Source organism: Aspergillus uvarum, assembly GCF_003184745.1.
Source record: "Aspergillus uvarum CBS 121591 unplaced genomic scaffold BO82scaffold_18, whole genome shotgun sequence".
Lineage (NCBI taxonomy): Eukaryota > Fungi > Ascomycota > Eurotiomycetes > Eurotiales > Aspergillaceae > Aspergillus > Aspergillus uvarum.
In genome coordinates this window covers 387,466-402,318 of record NW_020291315.1, presented here as the reverse complement: position 1 = coordinate 402,318, position 14,853 = coordinate 387,466, and the positions used below count along the sequence as shown (strand labels likewise).

General features: G+C 55.1%; 6 protein-coding genes across 6 annotated transcripts; 2 read left to right on the top strand and 4 right to left on the bottom strand.

Annotated features, from left to right (window-relative positions):
- Window positions 1-18: 18 nt before the first annotated feature.
- BO82DRAFT_353173 (acyclic terpene utilization AtuA family protein) lies at window positions 19-2,305 on the bottom strand. Its single transcript, XM_025634894.1, has 2 exons — window positions 1,757-2,305; window positions 19-1,694 (listed from the first exon to the last, which is right to left on the bottom strand). Exons 1-2 carry the CDS (start codon window positions 2,006-2,008, stop codon window positions 156-158), a joined length of 1,791 nt encoding a protein of 596 aa, XP_025493384.1. The 5' UTR covers window positions 2,009-2,305; the 3' UTR covers window positions 19-155.
- A 109-nt stretch (window positions 2,306-2,414) lies between these two features.
- On the bottom strand, window positions 2,415-3,766 carry BO82DRAFT_382539 (pyridoxamine 5'-phosphate oxidase family protein). The gene is made up of 2 exons (XM_025637945.1): window positions 3,110-3,766; window positions 2,415-2,955 (listed from the first exon to the last, which is right to left on the bottom strand). Exons 1-2 carry the CDS (start codon window positions 3,500-3,502, stop codon window positions 2,611-2,613), a joined length of 738 nt encoding a protein of 245 aa, XP_025493383.1. The 5' UTR covers window positions 3,503-3,766; the 3' UTR covers window positions 2,415-2,610.
- Window positions 3,767-4,967: 1,201 nt separating this feature from the next.
- Window positions 4,968-5,497, bottom strand: BO82DRAFT_47067 (uncharacterized protein). Its single transcript, XM_025641228.1, has one exon. The coding sequence runs from the start codon at window positions 5,417-5,419 to the stop codon at window positions 5,102-5,104; it is 318 nt and encodes a 105-aa protein (XP_025493382.1). The 5' UTR covers window positions 5,420-5,497; the 3' UTR covers window positions 4,968-5,101.
- A 142-nt stretch (window positions 5,498-5,639) lies between these two features.
- On the top strand, window positions 5,640-7,685 carry BO82DRAFT_353171 (aldehyde dehydrogenase family protein). Its single transcript, XM_025634893.1, has 4 exons — window positions 5,640-5,857; window positions 5,929-7,130; window positions 7,186-7,255; window positions 7,315-7,685. The coding sequence occupies exons 1-4, from the start codon at window positions 5,796-5,798 to the stop codon at window positions 7,472-7,474; spliced, it is 1,494 nt and encodes a 497-aa protein (XP_025493381.1). The 5' UTR covers window positions 5,640-5,795; the 3' UTR covers window positions 7,475-7,685.
- A 748-nt stretch (window positions 7,686-8,433) lies between these two features.
- On the top strand, window positions 8,434-10,151 carry BO82DRAFT_431205 (wax synthase family protein). The gene is made up of 2 exons (XM_025640683.1): window positions 8,434-9,195; window positions 9,312-10,151. Exons 1-2 carry the CDS (start codon window positions 8,489-8,491, stop codon window positions 9,943-9,945), a joined length of 1,341 nt encoding a protein of 446 aa, XP_025493380.1. The 5' UTR covers window positions 8,434-8,488; the 3' UTR covers window positions 9,946-10,151.
- A 25-nt stretch (window positions 10,152-10,176) lies between these two features.
- On the bottom strand, window positions 10,177-11,459 carry BO82DRAFT_353169 (uncharacterized protein; the record flags this gene model as incomplete). Its single annotated transcript, XM_025634892.1, has 1 exon — window positions 10,177-11,459. A coding segment is annotated over one exon (1,132 nt), but the record flags the coding sequence as incomplete, so codon positions are not given.
- Between the last annotated feature and the right edge of the window lie 3,394 nt (window positions 11,460-14,853).

Sequence of the window (14,853 nt, the reverse complement as noted above, 5' to 3'; positions counted from 1 at the left end):
GTTACTAAACCCAATCCACGATGTACAGTACTATCATATATCCCAGCTATATATAACACCATTCCACAGCTATAAACCGATCCATCAACTTGGACCCTGCACCTGAAATCCCACATCTACCCCCTCTAAATGCTAGTCCCAGGACAAGTAGCGAACTACAACTTCCCTCTCTCCAAAAACCTAACCGGCAAATCCACAAACCTCGCCCGCAGAAACTCAGCCACATTCTTCCCCAGGAAATCCACCGTCACCGTCGCGCACACCCCGCGGTCCAACAAATTCCTGAACAGGAAGTGCACTGCCCGGAGATTGGGCAGCTCGAACCGCTCCACCTGCAGGAAAGCGGCAGTGGCGGGATCATTATACTGCGGGCCTAACAGTTCTCGCACCGTCGGCACGGTCAGCACCCGCCGCAGCCACTGGAATTCGTCCGCATGGCGCACCCAGAAGCCACAGTTGGCGTCGGGGCCCTTGTCTCCGGAGCGGGCGTGGACGATCCAGCCTAGGGGGCCGCGGATGGTTGGGCCGTAGGAGGCATTACCGGAAATTGGGGGAGCGGGGGGTAGGTCCGTTTGCGCGGGAGGTGCGGCTTGTGATTGTGGTGGAGGAGCGATGTCTACGGTTTGCGGCCCAGCAGCACCAGAACCCGTTTTCCAGGGCAGGTGCACGCGGTGCTGGACGGCCGTCTGCGGCAAGAGACAGACGAAGTATTCGAAGATCGGGCGGGGCAAGCCCTGGCGGGTGTCGAGGTGCCAGGTTGCGCCGGGGTAGCCCTGCATGATGTTGTCGGTGATGGGCCACAGGAAGCGGGGGAGCGCGAGGGCGGCGGCGGTGCGGGCCTGCGCGACGATACGGAAGGTCACGGTGGCGCTGTCCTGGGTGCGCGGGTCGTCGGCCGCGGACCCCAGGGTCGAGAAAGTTAGGGCTGTGAAGGCGTCGGAGTACGGGGCGAGGACGTGGCGGATCTGCGCCTCTAGCATGCGCGCCTTGGCGGCGATGTCCAGCCCGACGAGGAAATAGCTCGCCTCGGCTTGGAACCCCCCGCGCGCGGAGATGCCCACCTTGGTCGTCGGGGGCGGGGTTGCGGACCGCACGCCGCGCAGGGCCACGCGGTTCGTGCCGAGTTGCTCGAAGGAGATGTCGCCGAGCAGGGCGGTGACGTCCGAGTTGAGGTAGCGGGGCCCCTGGATCTCGTACAGCAGCTGCGCGGAGCAGGTGTCGACCGTGACGGCGCCGCCGGTCGCGTAGGTTTGCATCGTGATGATCACTTGCCCCTGCGGAGAGATTTCCGCGATGGGGTACCCGATGTTGGTCCATCCGTCGCGGCCGAGGGACTCGAGCATCTTGAACCCGGTGAAATTCCCGCCGCAGACGTAGTTGCTGCATTCGATCAAGTGACCGGCTACCAGGGCGTTGGCGAGGCGGTCCAGGTCGCTGCGTTGCCAGCCGTGGAACCAGTATGCCGCTCCAATGACGGCGGATGCGTCGGAGACTCGTCCGCAGAGGACGATGTCGGCGCCATTGGCGAGCGCGGCTGCAATCCCCAGTCCCCCGAGGTAGCACTGCGCGAAGATCGGCTCGAAGGGCCACTCGGATAACGGCTGGCCGGTGTAGATGCTCTTGAAGTCGGATTTGCCCGACGAAAGCGCCTCTTGGACGGTCAACAGGACCTGGTCACCCGACACCCAAGCGACCTGCAGCCGAATGTGAGCACATATCCTCGAAGACAGCAGCCACTGCAAGTGGAGGTAGTAACCTTGAGGTCCAGTCCTTTTGCCTGCACCATCTGCACAACCGCGTCGTGGAGGCCCTCCGTATCGGCGTTCCCTGCATTGACCGCCAGTTTGATCCTGTGCTTGGCAAGGTCGACCAAGGCCGGCTCGAGGGCGAGCAAAAATGACGGCTCATATGCAGGCGCTGGCGTAGTGCTGGCCGATCCCCGGCCGGGTTGCACCTGTTCATTCCGCGCCCGGATCTGGTCGACTCGCCGGGCTGCCCCAGCGGACATGTTGGCCTCGCTCAAGAAATCGGCGGTGATTACATCCACCGGGTCACGGGGATGATTGCGTGCAAATTCCGCTATGGCATAGTGTCGGTCCGACGCGGAACCTGACGCCCCTGTGGTAACTCAGCGTTGAGCCGAATGGACAGCCTCTCTCATGGCTCACCAGCGATGCGAACGGAACGCGAAGCCATAATCAAGGGAAACTGAAGGTATTGGTGGTGGTGTTTTTGATGGTCACAGACTGTCGGCAATGCCTTTGGCTGGAATTGAGCTCCGAGCGATTTATCACAAAAATGTGAGGCGAGACAAAGCAAGGGCGTCCAGGTGTGACTGTGGCACCATCTGGGTTGAGCCGAGGAGATTCGGTCGAACGAAGGGCGGGGTTTGACAAGGATTCTGGCGGGCACTTCGATCAAATGAAACAAAGAATGAACGATGATTTACCGGAAAGTCCCACTACAGGGCAGAAGGCAATTTCCCATTTACCTGAACCTAATTAATGGTCAAAAGGTCAAAAGCATAACCCACATTGGAAGTTAAAGCCAGGATCGTGGGCAAGATGATGTCACCCGCAACGTGGTGATGTGCTGCGAACCATGGTATATCTACACATATCCAATCCAGTGCATAATCCCCATGGCCATGAACAGCACCAAAAAGGTTGTTTTGGCTGTTTCGATATCATCCCGATGGCGACGAGCCCAGTTCCCCAGTTGTGCCACCCCGGTAAACTTGTTGTTATCCTTTACAGCGGTCCAGAGTGCCGGCAGCCCATCAAGACTTCGGTAGTTCCACTCCTTCTGGTAGGCCCGCATCTTGTTCGCCTGCACCTGTTTGCCTGCCCAGTGGCCCAGTGTGTCTCGGTCTTTCAGGTATGGTTTGGATTCGTTGGTGTCGGGATCTAGCCTCACGGACAGCCGCGGAACTCCATAACCGCATGACGATTGGACCTGTATCCCGTACAAGTATGAAGTTAGCGATGGGCTTTTGTGTCACCCGAATTCCGCACGAGAATGTCTAGATTATATACTGTAGGCGACTCCGACAGATTCCAGGTTACAGGATACCTTGAACTGCAGAGGAAAAAGAGACCGGAGAACCAACCTTGAACACATCCAGGTGGATGATGGCCCGTGCTCCAACCACGGCCTTGCCTCCCATACGATCGAGATATTGTGGAAACTCAGGCTGGTCCCATTCAATCACCGAACCGTTGCAGAAGAAACGCACGATCCCGGGTGCTGTGTCGAAGGAGCAGAACATGATCGTAATGCGACCATTTTCGCGCACATGGCTGATGGTCTCACTTCCGGACCCGGTCGCATCTATGTAAGCAGCCTCATTCGGGCCAAGTATGGCCAACGAGGCATCGGGCAGACCTTTGGGGGATAAATTGATATGTCGACCTTGCAGCGGGGCAGAAGCAACAAAGAAGACGCTTTGCCGCAGGACCCAGTCCCGCAGGTCGTCCGAGATGGAGGGATAGAATTTCGGCATGTTGGGGCTTTGAAAGGGAGAATCGGATCAGCTCAACCGGCGCATGATTTACAAGAAGGTGGGATGGATGCAGAGATAAAGGGAGGATGGAGATGCTCCGAAGGAATGTGCGGAGTTGTGGTGCAACTCCGTCAGCCGCGCCGCCCTCTTACTGGTACGACAGAGCCTTGCTTGCAACTGCCACCCACGGAGTTGTTCGATTCTTCCGGTGTAGATACTGCTCGATAACTTGGATTGATATTTTGGACGCTGCTTGCACATTTTGTACCATCTGCCACGAAGATACCTATTGGTATTCAAGTCATTGATGAAACAGTTGTTTGCGGGTGTAGGATGTCAGTCCAAGTCATCGCATCACGTCGGATTGTTGCATCCAAACACAAGGTACGGTCCACATTTGACGGTACAAGTTCTGGGTTGCAGACAAGATGGACACTGACAAGGATGCAGGATTGTTCTGCTCAAGTAAGGAGCACAATACAGTGCATTGAGTCCTCTTATCGCAGCTAGGGCAGCTGTACGGAGTAGCTCAAGCGTTGTCACATGCTAAGTGGAAACTGTGGATTCAAGGCCAAGAGATGAGCTCGCGCTGAATGCCTTCAACGGTCCAAGGCATCAAAGCTTGATCAACAACAGCGAGCGATGGTGACAGAAACTGCTCGGTGCTTGATCCCCCATCGTTTGTTTCCTTGCTCACAAGACAATAACATGAAGATCGAAAGCATCAACCGTTCTACATGCCCGGGGTGAATCAACCCGAGGCAGCGATCGGGGCGCCGGGAGAAGGTACCGAGGGGTCGGTCCGGGGAAAAGCCCGTCCCGTGACCAGTCCGATTACTAAACACTCCAATGGGTGTGATTCTGGATCATGGATAGGCCAGAATCATTCTATGCGCGGTAAGTGGGGGAGGGGATTGGCTAGCAGTGGCAAGCTCTGACCTTCAATACGAGCCGGATGACGAAGCACCTTAGTGTTTGGGGAGTCGTCCTCGATTAGTAGCTTATCTCTTGGTAGTAGACCAGAGTGGTACTAGGTACCTAGTTATCTACTCCATACTTGCTCAGAGCCACATACTTAGTAGATGATCTCTATCTGTTGTTAATCTACTGGGGTTCATGTAGGGACGGAGTATCAAGTGGTGGTGGTAAAACCACGGCACGTGTTTGGGTTCTGGAACTCGGCCGACAGGAAGCCAAGCCTCTTGGTGTGTCAGTTTGAGTGAGTTCGAGTCCATGGTCGGTAGCCAGCTTGGCGTTCAGTTGGTTCATGTCTCATTTCTTTCAGTCCTTCGGCGGCACTTCGTCATCTGCCAATGGTGTATTAAGTAAGTTCCCTTGACCCGGCTGATCTGCTTGCTTATCATTTATAGAGTATTCAGATATTGGACCAGGTTGATCTCCTGCAGGATTGAGACAATAGTCTAGTCTAGTCCAAATAGCTGCCACTGGCTGACGGAGGGGTTGCCCGGGGTTAAGAATGGCAGACTATTCTAGTGAAGGGGCTACGGCAAGCGCAAGTTATACCGCATTGAGTTCTCTTGACTGGTTGAGATCCCCACCACCGAGGCTAAGCGGGGAGATTCCGCGCCACTTTCACTGTTAGTGACAGCACTGGGAAAAAATAAGCTGCAGGGCAGAGTGGAGTGGGTAGGCCGGGCTCTTTCGAGAAATCTCGAATAGAAAGGTCGGGAAGTTCAAGAAGATCAAGAACAAGAAATACAAAGTTGTAACCTGGTACCTTGCCAGTGGGTGGGTGGTATTACTGCTACCGAGGGGGATTGAGATGGAGGGTGGGCGAGATGAGAATCTGCTGCGGAAACCCCGCACGATCTGAAAAACCCACCCACGGGACTGGCAAACCAGCCAGCGAGAAGGTTCAGTAACGGAGCAAAGCGGGGCGGGCAAGGCGAGGGCCATGAAGTAATCCCCGGTTCGGTGGACGAAACAGCGATGAGCAATACTAACAGCAATTGTGCTCCTAACAGTTAACTAACACACACCGTACTGCACCTGCATTAACCATACTGGGAGAGCTTCGCCCCCCTCTCCCCCTTCTCCCCTCCACCCCTCCTTCGGCGACATCTTTCCCCCCCTCCATCATTTCCCCTTTGAATGTTCCTCCGTTCCCTCCGTTCCCATCCCCACCTCGGCGATCCTAGCTATGGTTCACCAGATTCATTACTTTATTAACACTGGAGCTTCCCCTCCCCTTCCCCCAATCTTTTCTTTCTCTTCCTCTTCTCCTCTCCATCTCCCCTCTTTTTACCCCTCTTTACCTTCTTAATCTCACATCATGGCTGATCTTTTCACCACCATCGAGACCCCTCTCGCCAAGTACGAGCAGCCTCTGGGCTTGTATGTGTCTCCCTATTGTGAACTCGTTCTTATGCCTCATCCCCACCACTAACCATCTGCTCTACGATCAGGTTCATCAACAACGAGTGGGTCAAGGGTGTCGAAGGCAAGACCTTCGAGACCATCAACCCCACGAACGAGAAGCCTATTGTCTCCGTTCACGAAGCTACGGAGAAGGATGTCGACATTGCCGTCGCGGCTGCCCGCAAGGCCTTCGAGGGCCCCTGGGGTCATGTCACTCCTCACGACCGTGGCCGCTTCCTGACCAAGCTGGCTGACCTGTTCGAGCGCGATGCGGACATCCTGACCGCCATCGAGGCCCTTGACAACGGCAAGTCGATCTCCATGGCCAAGGGTGATGTTGGCGCTGCTGCCAAGTGTTTGCGCTACTATGGTGGCTGGGCCGACAAGATCCACGGTCAGACCATTGACACAAACAACGAGACCTTCGCCTACACCCGCCACGAGCCCATTGGTGTTTGCGGTCAGATCATTCCCTGGAACTTCCCTCTCCTCATGTGGTCTTGGAAGATCGGCCCCGCTCTGGCCACTGGTAACACCGTCGTCCTCAAGTCGGCCGAGCAGACTCCCTTGTCTGCCCTCTACGCCGCCAAGTTGGTCCTCGAGGCTGGCATTCCCGCTGGTGTGGTCAACGTCATCTCTGGCTTCGGTCGTGTGGCCGGTGCCGCTATCTCCAGCCACATGGATATTGACAAGGTTGCCTTCACTGGTTCTACCCTGGTTGGCCGCACTATCATGCAGGCCGCTGCCAAGAGTAACCTAAAGAAGGTGACGCTGGAGCTGGGTGGCAAGTCCCCCAACATTGTCTTCAACGATGCCGACATTGACAACGCCATCACCTGGGCCAATTTCGGTATCTTCTACAACCACGGTCAGTGCTGCTGCGCCGGTTCCCGTCTCTTGGTTCAGGAGGGTATCTACGACAAGTTCGTCGCTCGCCTGAAGGAGCGTAGTGCTCAGAACAAGGTCGGCAACCCCTTCGAGAAGGACACCTTCCAGGGTCCTCAGGTCTCCAAGCTCCAGTTCGATCGCATCATGGAGTACATCGACCACGGCAAGCAGGCTGGTGCCACCGTTGCCATCGGTGGTGAGCGCCACGGCAATGAGGGTTACTTCATCCAGCCCACTGTCTTCACTGATGTGACCGAGGACATGAAGATTGTGCAGGAGGAGATCTTCGGCCCTGTTATCACCGTTCAGAAGTTCAAGGACGTCGAGGACGCCATCAAGATTGGTAACAACACTTCCTACGGTAAGTCTTTAACTCCTTCTAATCTTGTACTTTCCATACTGATAGATCCCTGCAGGTCTTGCCGCTGGTATTCACACCAAGGATATCAACACCGCCCTCCGCGTGGCCAACCAGATGCGTGCTGGGTATGTATCCGTCAACCTGCTTGTAATGTCGACCGAACAAATACTGACCATGAAAATAGTACCGTCTGGGTCAACAGCTACAACATGCTCGACACTCAAGTGCCGTTCGGTGGTTTCAAGGAATCCGGTATTGGTCGCGAGCTTGGCTCGTACGCCTTGGAGAACTACACTCAGATCAAGGCTGTGCACTTCCGCCTGACTGATGCTCCTTTCGCTTAAGTGGAGTGAATGAGACTGTGGAGTGACTCGCTACGGTGACGGGTTATTGAGGTTCTAAGCTTTGGTTGCACGTAGCCATGACTGGTTCATGTAAAACAATTTCTAGGATACGAATTTACGAGATTTTCACAATTCATGCTTATTTTTCGTCGGCGTATTATGTTCTACAGGCGAGCTCCGTAGCCGATTATACCACGAAGCTTAGGCTACCTAGTCGGTTTAGTTTTCTTTGGTAGGAGGCGAGGTAAAGTGGGAGAATTGAGGGCAAATGAACGCTCGGGGCAAAATCGACCCGAGTCACGTCGGGGTGAAGATAGCCCGAGCAGTCACCTGCCTCTAGCTGAGCTCCTTTCCTCGCTTCGGTTGTTCCCAGAATCGAGAAAAGCCTCCTCTTCACCAACCACTGATAGGGCTGTCTGCACCAGGAGAAAGGTCCGCCATGCAGCCAGAGCACTCACTCGGAGCTCCATGCATCTACCGTGGCACAAGAACATGGATACACAATGGCATGACTCTCATCCAGTCGTGAAGCGAGACTTCATCTAGACTGATCTGCACTAGAGATTGGAATCTTTTTCTCCAATTCTTAGCTCACCTTACATGATCCATGTGAGCTTTGTTATCGCGATCAGCTGTTCCTGCGTCAGATCCAGTTCCCATCCGCCCGAATCCGGATTGTCCTCAAGACTAGAACAGGGACGATGGAATTGCCTGACGCCAGGGTCGTGAACACAGAGGTAAGGTAGCACACAAAAAGCATCAGTCTCATGGGCTCCCTGTGTCTTGTCATCCTATTGGACTTTCGCTGCTGCCGTGAACTGACGAGCTGACAGTGTCTGCTTGGGTTGCTACTTTCTCGTGTCGCACAGTTCCCTGCATTGAAACCCCAAACGGCAACAGTCGCAAAATGCTTGTCCTTCGAGCAAGGGAATAAGCTAGATATATCATGCCCCGGGCGTCTTCGAGAGCCTGGCTTGCACCAAGGCCGATCAAAGTCCAGGCAACCGACCCATAATGGCGATCTCACCAGATCTTTGCTGTGTCGTGGTCATGGCTTTGCAGAATCTGATCATGATCACACTGCTCACTCGGACCCCCAAGGGCTCCTTCATGCGATGGATTTGTCTTCCCTCAATGGTCTACCTGGCCTACCTCGAGGGGGTGCTCAATAACCTAAGCGCGGCGACTTTTATGTTCAAGATGCGAACCGGCGGCCACTCCTTCACTTTCCTCATCCAACTGATAAATCTCCTTTATGTCACCGACGTCGACCTTACCACACTGCCAAACCGGTCCAAGGCCGCCTTCCAGCTCCTACTCACCATCCGGGGCATCGGCACCCCATGGCAGCCCAAGAACATCCCTCCATTCCCCGCTGTAATGCAAACCAACCCTCCTCCCGGCCGCACGCAGTACGTCGTACGCCAGCTCGCCATCATCATCTGGCAGGGTCTCTTCCTCCGTCTCCTTGCGCATCCGCGTTTCCACCCCGACCAATCGTTCTACAACCGCGGACAGGAGTTCTCCTACCGACTGGACCAATGGCCCGGCCGGCTGGCCTGCACCTACATTATCGGGTTGATCCCTTCCTACCTGTTCCTGGATATGATGTATCGCGGCGCGGCCATCCTCTTCGTCGGCTCGGGCGACCATTCTGTGTCTCAATGGCCGCCATTATTCGGAAGTCTTGCCGATTCCTACACGTGCCGTGGATTTTGGGGGTATGTCTCCATTCTATTTGAACACCCAAATCCCACCTTTATCCTTGACTCCTCCTTGCCCCTTCTGTCCACAAATCCGAGCAGAGACTCGTATCTAACCCTGGCCACCCTTTTAGCAAGTTCTGGCACCAATACCTCCGCTGGCCCTTCAGCAGCTTCTCAAACTGCGTGACCACCCGCATTCTCAAATTATCAAGACCCTCCCTCGTCGAGCGCTACGTCAACGTCTTCATCGTATTCAGTCTCTCCATGATCATGCACATGATCGGCGATATCGTCGCCGGCGTCGAGGGCGGGGCGCACTTCGGCACGGCCCTGTTCTTCCTGTCGCATATCGTCGCCATCATGTTCGAGGATGCGGTGCAGTATGTGTGGCGTACGACGGTAACGCAGCGGTCTCGCCGTCGGCGCGGACCCGCCCAGACTGGACCCGAAGACAATCAGAAGCAGAAGAACGGAGGTGTGAATGCTGATGCTGATACTGTTGTCCCCGCTGCCACCACCCGCGATGATGCGGCTGTCCCCCCGCTCTGGCAGCGCTGCGTCGGCTTCGTTTGGGTGGTGCTCTGGATCGCGGTTTCGTGGTCCTGGTGGTATTATCCCATTATCCGGACCATGATCAAACATGGAGACCTGTCGGCGACGTCGAGTGGCAAGGATGTTGTTCCGGGCTGGGAGCTGCCGACGATGGTGGGCTTGGTGGCTGGGGGTGCGGTTTTGCTTCGGGGCGTGTTCAAGGCCGAGCCGTGATTGTGGGTTGGTTTTGGTTGGGCTGGGGTTCATGGGTTATGTGAAAGTGGTCTACGAGCTTTTTGAGCTAGGCGTCTTGATCGAGCTTGCTACATGTCATGTCGGCAGGCAGACTAAATTGGCCGGTCTTCGTTATTGGAGATGTTTTCAGTGGCACGGTTTCATACTGCATATGAACTACAAGATTTAAGGGAAATTACTGCAACACAGAACTTATGTCAAGAATCAGAGCCAGTACTCATTCCATTCATTAAACCCTCCCAATTCATAAATACCTGCCCGAAGAAGGATAAGAGACAGAAGAAAGAAAACCTCGCTCACTACCCAGAAAACACCCGCACCATCCCAAATAAAACCTACATAACTCACCCATCCACACGGTTCACAAATAATTATACCACAGCTCTCGTTGTAACTCCTCCAACCGCCGCAACCCACCAGACACCCGGCCCAACGCATCAGTCAAGAAAGCACTCCGCGTGGCGCCGGGCCGGGGCGCCGACCACGTCGTCCAGCCGCGCGACATGGCGCGCTGGAACGTCGTCTCGGCATGGGTATCCGGGCCCAAGGGGGCGAGCTCGACGACCGCTTCCGGGCCTAGGGTCATTAGGTAATAGATCCATTCGTGCAGCATGATCATGCCTTGATTGCGTTTGTCGGAGTCAGGGGGGGAAGAGGGAGGGGACGAGGCGCTGCCGCTGCCGCTGCCGCTGCCGTCGTCACCGTCGTCGCTACTGCTAGTAGCGTTGGCGTTGGCGAAGACGCCGAAGCGGCGGGCGCGCTCGGTCTCGCCGCGCAGGAAGCCGAACATGTATTTGAGACAGGTCCAGACCTCGTCCATGTCCTGCATGTCGGTCACGGAGAGGCCGCCGGGGGTATTGGTGTTGTTGTTGCCCTCGCCGAAGCCCGGGGGCGGGTCGAACAGGATGCTGCAAACGTCGTTGGGGTCCGGGCAGGGCTGGAACGGGGAGCGCACCTCGCCGCGCAGCCAGCTAACCTGGCCGTCGATGTCGTGGTCGCGGCCCGTCTGCATGCCGAACAGGTGGCAGAAGGTCCAGACGCGCCAGATTGCGTTGTCGATCTTGCGGGCCGCGGGGCTGGCCGGCCGCGACAGGGCCGTGTACGAGGCCGAGCGCATTACGGCCCGGCAGTGGGTCATCATCAGGCCCTTCAGCGTGGCGAGCGTGCGGTGGTCGCGGGTGTAGTGGCGGTAGTAGATCGCGGCCGTGAAGGGCTCTTCCTCCGACGAGGATTCCTGCGAGTTGATGTCGCTCATCTGGCGGTGCTCCCAGGCGGCGGGGGATTTGAGGCGGATGGTGTTCTGCATCAGGGGCAGTTCGTGACGCTTGAAGACTTGGTAGGTGGCGCGGTTGACTTGGGCGAACGCGAAGAGGTCGTCCAGATCGTCAATCTGGAGGAGGATTTGGAGGGTCATATCTTCTAGGCCGGGCTTGGTCAGACTCCAGCGGGTCGGTGGGAATGCTTTGCTTAAGTCGTCCTCAATCTCCGCCATCATCTTTGTGTAGCGTGGGTAGATGCTGGAGGTGTCAGATCGATTTTCGCCGAGGTTGAAAAAGTGTATTGATGGACCGTCGTCCTGTATCGTGGCGTCATCTTCGTAGCCAACATACTCCCAAGCGTCTTCGTCCTCAGCGCCGGTCTTGCGGGTCTTGGAGGTAGGAGCGGGTGAAGCAGGGGTAGTGGGAGGATGGGTCTGAGAGAAGGGTAATGGAGGTAGAGGACTGGTAGGCGCTGGCGACGGAGGGGGAACAGAATGGGAGTAAGTATGGGTGTTCAAGTGAGGAGGTGGGGGAAGAGCTGGTGAGCTGGGAGGAGGATAAGAATGGGAATGACTGTGAACGTTGAGGCGGGGAGAATCTGGAAGGAAAGAAGGACTGAGCTGCAGAGGTGCAGGAGATGCACAGCGACTTGGTGGTGCTGGTGGCGCAACGTTCAAGCCGAGAAGAGGGTCATTTTGAACTCTTAAGAAGAGGGACCGGAGAAACTTTTGGTTCGCTTCGGCTTGAAGAATCGCGTCCATTGAATACCCATCCTCTAAGAGACTGGAAAGCACATTCTTCATGCGGCTGACCGCATCTTGATATCGCTCTTCGTCCTGTTTCTCGACATTTTGCATCCAATCATGTTGCTGATCTCCTGACTCTTGTGGCTGTTGCGGATTCGTGGACATCCGAACGATGATGGATGCTCTCCGGTCATTCTGAGACTGGGGTTTCTTCAAATTTGAAGATGAAGCTTTCGTGGTGAGAACGCGTCGCACTCCCGCTTTGAGTGTTCGCCATATGGGCTTCTCGTCGCCGTCGTCTTTAGCGGATAGCCTTTGCTCCGATGACTTCTTCGATGGTTGCTTTGAGGGCCCGTCGGAACGGTTTTGAGCTGGTGCGCTAGTATTCGGGTTGTACGGAGGAAAGAGGCCCTTTTCAGAATGATATGGAGGAAAAAGGCCTGTGGTAGATGAAGCGTCAACGTGCTGTGGCCATGAAGGTCCGTTCGGAAATGCGTCCAATGCCGCAGCGGCGGCCAAGGAGAATTCTGGGTTCAGTGAACGTTGATCGTTAGGTCGCGGCGTGAAAGACCGAGGAGTTAACGGCTGGGGGGTCATTGGTCGGCCCGTCGGAAGTTGAGGGGTCATGGGCCGAGTGTTCAACGGCTGAGGGGTCATGGGGCGAGGGTTCAGAGGCTGGGGGGTTACTGATCGAGGAGTAAGAGGTCGAGGTGCCATTGGTGGCTGTGGCGTTGTCGATCGCGATGGCATAGAGCCTGGAGTCATAGGTCTAGGTGTCTGAGGCCGCGAGCTGTAGAGCGGCAAAGACTCTCCAACGGGCGAGCCTGACTGGTATGGGGCATGGATATGTTTCTCTTGTGGGTTGGGAACCGGGGGAAGCGGCTTGTTATACTTCCATTCGGTCGTGGAGGAAGAGCTCATCGTGGGACTCGATCGCGATGTATATGAAGGACATGGACTGAGCGGTGGTCGATCATACATGCCAGCTTTGGGAATGCTCAGACTCGGCACAGCCAAGCGGTCGGAAGAGTCCCAGTTCGTCTCCAATCCTGCCAGAAGAAGCTTGTTGTCAATGTGCTTGGTAGGCATCTTGTTGTGTTGAGTTTGCCCTGCCACGTCGTCGATGTGATCTTCGAGTATGTCATTCGGGAGGAAGTATAACGTCGATCGTGATCCGAGACTGTCGGAAGACTTTGAAGCGTAGGGGTTACCGTAGGGCGTGTGGCCAAGAGAAATAGGAATCTCTGAGTATTGCGGCGGGTAAGGGTCCTGTCTGTAGTGAGGCATAGCAGGTAGAGCCATGGTGTAGGATCGCCACCCAAGGATTCAGGAGGACCGAAAACAAATAGGCTTTATTAAATTGACGGGGACCTGCAGGAGGTGATATACGTCGCCTCCCCCAGATGGGATCCCTCGCCGGAGCCGATTCCGCCCAGTACGCAATCCTTGTTCTCAGCTTTCCCCTAACTCAGCACAGATATTGGGTCCGTAATGTTTGAACAGGGGCTACAAGTTCCACGGGAGCCATAGAAGCTGGTAGGCCAAGTAATCTAGTACTTGGCTATGACTCGGCGGGAACGATCAACTGACCGGCTGGAATCCAGGCACTGCGAATAGCAAATAAATTGCATCATGACAGGCCGCCTGTCCTTGTTGAACGGGTATCCGCTATGAGAGAATGTGGCAGTGAGCTCGAGAAAGGGAGCATCGCAGTCTCTGCTCTCCTCGCGGGCCTGAAGAGACTAGTTCGTCATGGCGTTGGGGCCAAATCGTGTCAGAGTCTGCAAGGCATCCCTTTAAACAACACAGCTGTAAGCAATTAGTAAAAGAACATGTTAGATGCAGACTGTCATACCTTTGACTTGATATTTGAGCTCATGTCCATAACCCAATTGATGATGGAAGCCAATTGTCTGGCGACAGGAAACAGAGGGGAGGTTGTTGTCAGAAAGAGGAAGGGAAGAAACGAGGGAATTTGGTTGTTGTTGCGCATCTCCGCCTGCTCCCCCGACACAATCCTTCAAACAACACAACTTTCGCCCCCAGACCTCGTTCGCATCCAATTTCCCATCCAACTAATTTCGAGAATCCAACAATACTTGCGAAGTTTCTATGAGCATCGCCATGTGGCAATGATCCACCAAAAGTGTTGTCTGAAACTGTGTCTGACGTCAGATACTCCTTCCAGAAGGACTCGCGGGGGCTGAAAGTCCCCCTAATCCGCTCATCGTAACCACGATATATCGGCCTTATGAGTTTTCGGCCTGTTCAAACCAGTTCGTGCGCCGTGTGCTCTCAAGATTCAGGTTATATCACGGAGAGCTTATCATGAAAAACAGATTGTACCGTACTAGATGGGAAAGAGGTCTGGTTGTCGTGAAGTGACACAGTCTTTACGGCCTCGATGATGCAAATATAGCCTACTTTTAGTGGTATCTGAGATCATGGAAGAAAGTAAAAGAGTACAGCCCTTCGTTCGAAAGCTCCAAGTGCTGATTATACTGGTGGTCAACTCTACAGGGTCTCCAGGCAGAACAAACAGCAGAGTGGATATCTACCACATGGTTGCAACGAGCGTACCCCACTTACAGAATTTTCCCATCTCGTGGCACATATATGATCGGCGGTCGAATAATCTCTGCTTCGAGGTGTTGTCGAATGGCCCCCAACGGGCGATCACGAAAAGTGTTATTGCGCCTTGCACCACGCCCACATGTCTCAGGGAGCCTGAAGCCTGAGCTTGTTGCATGGAAAGTCTACCTGAAACGCGGTAGCATAGAGTCTTGCGGCTCATGGGGAGCTCAGAAGCATCCCCAGACAGAGAGGCCCCTCTGCCAGAGCGGTCTGAATCTCAACCTTATGCTTTCTGTAATTCAGACCAC